The following is a 7,377-nucleotide window of genomic DNA, read 5'->3' on the forward strand; positions in this document are numbered from 1 at the left end:
CCGTCTCGATCCACTGTACTAATTCCCTTCATAATTTGAAACACTTTAATCATGTCGCCTCTTAATCTTCATTTTCTTAAACTGTAAAGGCTCGGCTCTTTTAATCTTTCATCATAACTCATCCCCTGTAGTCCTCTAATCAGCCTAGTTGCTCTTCTCTGGACCCTTTCTAGTGCTGTTATGTCCTTTTTGTAGCCTGGAGACCAAACCTACACACAGCCCCAGGAGGAGAGCTGTGCAGAAACTGAAATCGACTGAGAAGCCAGTCATTATCATCATCATCTATAAATACGCACTTTCTTCTGATTCTTCCATTTGCAATGTCTTCTAACAACGCTAAAGCAGCCATGGTAGTTGGAATAGTTTAGCCATTCCATGCAATATCGTATTGTTACAGAATGATTATGATCAAGTGAATCAAATTCGTGAACGATATGCAATTAGTTTTGGTGTATTTGATAAATCCCGCTTCATTGATGCAAATATGAAGAAGAAAGGTAAAGGACACAGAAACAGTAGCACTGCTTTGATGATGGGTGCCGCCAGTTTGCAAAACTGAGTAGAAATGTGCGTACGCAAGGTAGGGGGCTACCATGTAAATGTGCGTGGCTTTACACCAAGTGTAGTTTTTATACATCTCAAAGTGTGTGAAGAAACGGGCATACGCACCATTTATACATGAGGCCCCTGGTTGGGATTACTTTTCTACCTCAGGGCTTTGGAAGCCTGCAGTGAACAAGTCAACAATGAATTCTTCATCATATTAAAGTGTGCTTGAGGAGAATGTAAGGCCATCTGTCTAAAACAGTTGAAGTTGAACCTTTCACCATGATCAGGATCCAAAACACAATAGCAAATCCAAGAAAGAATTGCTCAAGAAGAACAAATGGAAGGTTATGGACTAGCCCAGTCAAAGCAATCCCATTGAAACGTTGGGGGGGGGGGGGGGGGGGGGGAGATTTGAAAGGAGCAAGAGATGCAAGAAAACCCACAAGCATCTTGCAAATGAAGGAATTTGGAATGGTGGAGTGCTCGAAAATATCACCGAGTTAATGTCAGAGACAGATGGGTAGTTACGGAAAACACCTATTAGAAGTAAAGGGGCAATACCAGTTTCTGAGGAGGACTTACTTTTTTTCTGCAGACCATTACATCTATTGACATTTTGGCATGAAAATGTTTGAAAAGGCCACTTTTCCTTGTGTTTTTATTCAAGTATATCATTTTTATCTGTAGGCACTGCTTGCATAGAAGATCTACTCTTTCCCTGCTCAGATATATTAAAAAAGTCAACAGTTTCCATGGGGTGTACTTACTTTCTCACAAGTATAAATTTGTTATGTGTTGTTCAATATTACTTATTTTATGATATTTTTCACATCTCTCCTCTGATATTTGCTTCAAGTTTCCCTCTTCCTCGATTTAGTTAAGTAGTTAGGTTTGGATCGTGAGATTGCAGAGGAACACTAAAGGTGCACTCATGCTACGTCTCTGTCTTTCTCTGTCTTGTTCACTTGGCGGACCAACAGTTTAATGTCCACAAAAAGTCTGTCCGACCTGTAATTATCCAGGTAGTCCAGATGATGAAGGCTTCCCTACCCTGTACCCTTCTTAGCCCTTTATTTCAAGAATTTGAGTCTCTTGGACACTATTATCATTGAGGGTCAGCTCGGCAGTGCCCACTGTTTGTCATTTCTTCTTCTTCATTTGGCTGCTCCCATTAGGGGTTGCCACAGCGGATCATCTTCCATACCTTTCTGTTAGGCGCCGCCGTGAGTGGCATCCTTTCCAGCAGCTCCGTGTAGGACTCTATCTTCTTTATCTTTCTACCTTTTTCTCTATCTCTCTGATCACTCCTACCATTTTCTTTTATGTGGACTCGTTTCCTGAACACTTTTTACTACATGGACATGGATTTTTACACGGCGAGACTCGTCTATTCAGGTAGTCAACTTCAAGAGCTGAGAACAAAGGCCCGTGCCGGTGTGGTTCCGTATTTACCTGACAAGGTAAGAATGTCATATCGTGGCAGCAGAGCCGGTGCTAAGCTAAAGTCTAAGCAGCTAGAGAGGAAATGGCGATACAAACCTTCGGTGCCTTCTGTGATCCTAGGAAATGTGAACTCACTACCAAATAAGATCGATGAACTGGTTGTGCTGGTGAAAAATGTCAGGACCTACAGAGAATGCAGTTAGTTGTGTTTTTGTGAAACGTGGCTAACAACTAGCATCCCAGATGCTAACGTTGAGCTACCCGGGTTTAACACAGTTAGAGCGGACAGAGACGCAAATACCTGCGGGAAGCGGAAAGGAGGAGGACTCGCTCTGTATGTGAACACAAGGTGGTGCAACTCTGGACATGTAAATGTCAAAATCTCCACTTGCTGCGGGGACATCGAACTGTTGTCCATACGTCTGCGCCCCTATTACTTGCCCAGAGAGATTGGACACGTCATTGTTGTTATTGTTTACATCCCTCCTCGCGCATGTGGAGATAGCGGGTGACATCATCCATTCTGCTGTTGCTAAATTACAAACGCAGCACCCCGAGGCGCTTGTGCTGATAGCTGGAGATTTTAACCATGTGACGCTGGATAAAACATTACCTGTCTTCTCCCAGTATGTGGACTGTAACACCCGAGGAAATAGGACTATTGACCTACTGTATACAAACATTAAAGACAGATACCGAGCCACCCCACTGCCTGCGCTTGGGAAAGCAGATCATAACGTGGTTCTACTTCAGCCTCACTACAAACCAAGAGTGAGCTACCTACAACCACACGCTCATTCAGGAAATGGTCTCCTGAGGCAGAGCAGGCTCTGAGAGACTGGAACTACGGACTGGGATATCCTGCAGGGATCATATAGTGAGAACATTGAGGAGGTTGTTGACTGCACTACTGACTACATCAACTTCTGTATGGACATTGTAGTTCCAGTAAGAACAGTACGCTGCTATGCTAACAACAAGCCATGGATTACAAGTGACATCAAGGGCCATTTGAACCAGAAGAAAAGGGCTTTTAAAGGCGGTGATCAGCATGAGCTCAAGCGCGTGCAGAAGGAACTCCGAGTCCAGCTCAGGGTGGCGAAGGAGCAGTAAAGGAGAAAACTGGAGCAGAAGTTGCAGAATAACAGCATGAAGGAAGTGTGGGATGGGATGAAGATCATCACGGGCTGCAGCTCAAAGTGGGGCTCCACCATCGAGAGAGACGTGAAGAGAGCAAACCTGATGAACAACTTCTTTAACAGGTTTGACCACCCTAACCCACTCTCACCTCGGAGTACTGCATCCTCTACTCATCTTTCTGCTGATACCAGAATAGGAGAGAGTTTTCCCCCACCCACCATTACAGCAGCGCAGGTAAGCAGAGATCTGAGGAGACTTTGTGCCACCAAAGCAGTGGGTCCAGATGGAGTATCGCAACAACTGTTTGAAGGCCTGTGCGTTGGACCTGGGGAGTCCTCTACAGCGCATCTTCAACCTGAGCCTGGAACAGGCTTTGGAAAACATCTTGCATCACCCCAGTCCCAAAGGTATCACGTCCTAGTGAGCTGAATGACATTAGGCCTGTTGCTCTGACGTCACATGTGATGAAGACCACGGAGCGGATGCTGCTTCACCACCTGAGGACACAGGTCCTATCTATCTATCTATCTATCTATCTATCTATCTATCTATCTATCTATCTATCTATCTATCTATCTATCTATCTATCTATCTATCTATCTATCTATCTATCTATCTATCTATCTATCTATCTATCTATCTATCTATCTATCTATCGGGTCTGTCTGTCTGTCTCTCTCTCTGTCTGTCTGTCTGTCTGTCTGTCTGTCTGTCTGTCTGTCTGTCTGTCTGTCTGTCTGTCTGTCTGTCTGTCTGTCTGTCTGTCTGTCCTCTGCATCTTGTTCTGTTACACCCATCACCTGCATGTGCTCTCCCACCACAACCATATAGGCCTTCCTCTTTTCCTCTTCCCTGGCAGGTCTATACTTAGCGCTCTTCTCCCAATATATCCCTTATCTCTCCTCTCCACTTTTCCAAACCAATGCAATCTCGCCTCTCTGAATTTGTCTCCCAACCGTCCAACTTGAGATAACCCTCTAATGTCCTCATTTCTAATCCTGTCCATCCACATCACACCCTATGTAAATCTTAGCATCTTTAACTCTGCCACCTCCAGCTCTGTCTCCTGCTTTCTGGTCAGTGCCACCGTCTCCAGCCCATAGGTGGTCTCTCTACTGTCCTGTACCCGTCTGTCACAAATCACTCCTGACACTCTTCTTCACCCAATCCACTCTGCCTGCACTCTCTTTTTCACTTCTCTTCCACAATCCCCATTACTCTGTACTGTTGACCCCAAGTATTTAAACCTTCGCCAACTCTACTCCTTCCGTCCTCACCATTCCACTGACCTCCCTCTCATTCACACACATGTATTCTGTCTTGTTCCTACTGACCTTCATTCCTCTCCTCTCTACAGCATATCTCCACCTCTCCAGGGTCTCCTCAACCTGCTCCCTACTATCGCTACAGATCACAATGTCATCAGCAAACATCATAGTCCATGGGGACTCCTGTCTAATCTCATCTGTCAACCTGTCCATCACCATTCCCACTGTTCGTCACTAGAAGAACAAAATGCCCAAGGCTGTACAGTTCATACAGTAATTAGCTACAGGTTAGAGGTTAGGTAGCTCTTTGCCCACAACAACACACATACACACACACACACACTGCTCACAAACCTGTGTCTCCCTTGTCTCCTTTCAGGCCAGGCGGCCCAGGTCTTCCTTCTCTTAAATTCATTCCTGGCGTATCTATACAGAAGGTCGTCTTTGTGGGCTCCTCGGCTAGACAAGACCAGATGGCTGTGATGAGAATAGCTGATGTCAGGATGAGGCTATGCAGTTTCATTTTTGGAGATCAGTACTGGAACAAAAAGAAAAGTGTGTTAGACTTCTCCTGAAGTGGGGTTCAAGGCTTTTTTTATCTGAGTTACAGCAATGGTGAAGTATAAGAGAGACCAACCCAGTTATCCAAAGTCAGAATTCTTTACTTCTGCAGAAGGGAGGCTCCTACAACTCGTCACTTCTTCAGAAAGCTGGGCAATGAGACAGGACATGTTATATGCCTATGGTACAACAAACCAAGATAGCTAAATAAGGAGTTACTAGGTGTTTGGGCAACAGGATTGGTTAATAATGACTAAAATATTTTGTTGCTAACTAGACTGACGTGAAGTAGGCAGGACTTTAGAAAGCATTTCATCCTCCCAACCCCCTAAAAAACCAATACTTCCTCTTCAGCAGTTTCCTGAAAAGTGTTTGCTGGTTCAGAAATTTCTATTCCTAATCTTCAACGTATCTGGTAGTGTCTAAACAAAAACTGACTTTAATACTCTCAGGAACCTTAGCAAGTGAGATTTTCTAGTAATATCATTAGACTTGGAAACATTAAAAGTTACATTCAGTATTTTTCAAGTCAACATTAGTTCTTCAGAAACAATAGAACATTAAAACAATCTGGATGAGAACAGGCCATCCAGTCCTTAATTCTTTGAAAATAACATCAAGTTGAGTTTAGATGATCCCTAAGTTTCTACTGTCTACCACACTACTGGGTATCTTATTCCATGTATTCCAGTTTTCTCTTCGAGGTTTTTACATACAATGTCCTCAGATGCTAGAAAAGTGATCAGTTTGCTCCCATCATGAGCAACATGAACATTAGAACAATTGAGACGAGAACAGGCCATTCAGCCCAACAAAACTTTCCAGACATGTCCACGTACCTAATCTGAAATAACATCAAGTTGAGTTTCGGAGGTCCCTAAAGTCTTCCTGTCCACCACACTACTTGGTCACTTATTCTAAGTGTCTGTGGTTCTCTGTGTGAAGAAAAACTTCCTAATGTTTGTGTGAAATTTACCCTTAACAAGCTTCAAATGGTAACCCCATGTTCTTGATGAACTCATTTTAAAGTCACAGTCTTGATCCCCTCATAAATTTAAACATGTCAGTCAGGTCTCCTCTTAATCTTCTTTCTTTCCTCATAACTCGTCCCCTGTAGCCGAGTCTGTTTCTCTGGACTTTTTCTAGTGCTGTTATGTCCTTTTTGTAGCCTGGAGATCAAAACTGCACCCAGTACTCCAGATGAGGCCTCACCAGTGTGTTATAAGGACTGAGCAGAACCTTCTGTGACTTGTACTCCACACACTGTTTGCCTTCTTAATGACTTCTGAACACAGTTGGAGAGTCGATTGCTTAGAGTCAACTATGACTCCTAAATCCTTCTGGAGTGTAACCTGTCAGTTCTGTTTAAATTGTATATTTAAATTGTATATTTTCCTATTATAAGTAGAATAAGCTGTGAAAACTTCAGAATATTCATGACAAACATTTATTTTAGATAGATAGATAGATAGATAGATAGATAGATAGATAGATAGATAGATAGATAGATAGATAGATAGATAGATAGATAGATAGATAGATAGATAGATAGATAGATAGATAGATAGATAGATAGATAGATACTTTATTAATCCCAATGGGAATATTTATTTTGACAACTTCATGCGTGACAGACTTTTATTTTGAAAACTTCATCCCACCCATCAAGTATGTCCCCTCCCACATGACATTGCCCCTCCAACTCGACATTCGGCTCCTGACTACAGAGATACATTCTTGAAAGACAGGGCCCACTGCCCTTTAATACTAGAATCAAATCCCCAAAAGAAAATCCCAGTACCCCATAGTACCAGGGTTTGGGTCTTCAGAGAGAGAGCCAATGCCCCTCAATAGGGAGTCAAAACCCCAAAAGTCATAGCCAGTGCCCATCAATAATAATAATAATAATAATAATAATAATTCATTACATTTATATAGCGCTTTTCTCAGTACTCAAAGCGCTATCCACACAGGGAGGACCAGGAAGCGAACCCACAATCTTCCACAGTCTCCTTACTGCAAAGCAGGAGCACTACCATTGCGCCACCTGTGAGGACTACCAATACCAATACCAGAGTCCAAGCCACCAAAAGTGGAAGATCTGCATTTAATGTCACAGGCAGTGTCAGTAGAGACTGAGTAATGACCTGGCCATAAAGGCTAAACCCTCAATGTCACATTCTGGGCCACAAAGACAGAATAAGTGTCCCTTTAATACTGGAGAAAATCTCAAAAGAAAGAGTGCCCCTCTGTAAAACTGTCTGGGCCTTGAAGGGAGGAGTCAGTGTCCTTTAATGCCAGTGTCATATCCCCAAAAGATAATGCCAGTGAACCCCAATTCCAGTGTTTGGGTGTCAGAGACAAAGCTAGTGCCCTTCGAATACCAGAACCAAATCCTAAATTGGCATAGCCAGTA

The 7,377-nt window shown here is 43.2% G+C and overlaps 1 protein-coding gene across 4 annotated transcripts in view; it reads right to left on the reverse strand.

Annotated features, from left to right (window-relative positions):
* LOC114647755 (mannose-binding protein A-like) overlaps positions 1 to 5,280 on the reverse strand; it is a 473,727-nt gene extending 468,447 nt beyond the window's left edge. For 2 of the 4 annotated variants that reach the window (XR_007934381.1, XM_051924507.1), the window contains exons 1-2: positions 5,038 to 5,280; positions 4,755 to 4,938 (exon numbers count right to left, since the gene is read on the reverse strand). Coding sequence is in view for 2 of the 4 variants with exons in the window: in XM_051924507.1 (XP_051780467.1) it covers positions 4,755 to 4,923 (169 nt within the window). In the remaining 2 variants the exon portion in view is untranslated. The remainder of the gene's footprint in view (positions 1 to 4,754; positions 4,939 to 5,037) is intronic. The other 2 variants (XR_007934380.1, XM_051924508.1) reach the window with 2 other exon arrangements.
* Positions 5,281 to 7,377: the final 2,097 nt, after the last annotated feature.

This window comes from Erpetoichthys calabaricus, chromosome 3 (assembly GCF_900747795.2).
Source record: "Erpetoichthys calabaricus chromosome 3, fErpCal1.3, whole genome shotgun sequence".
In the NCBI taxonomy this organism is placed as follows: Eukaryota; Metazoa; Chordata; class Cladistia; order Polypteriformes; family Polypteridae; genus Erpetoichthys; species Erpetoichthys calabaricus.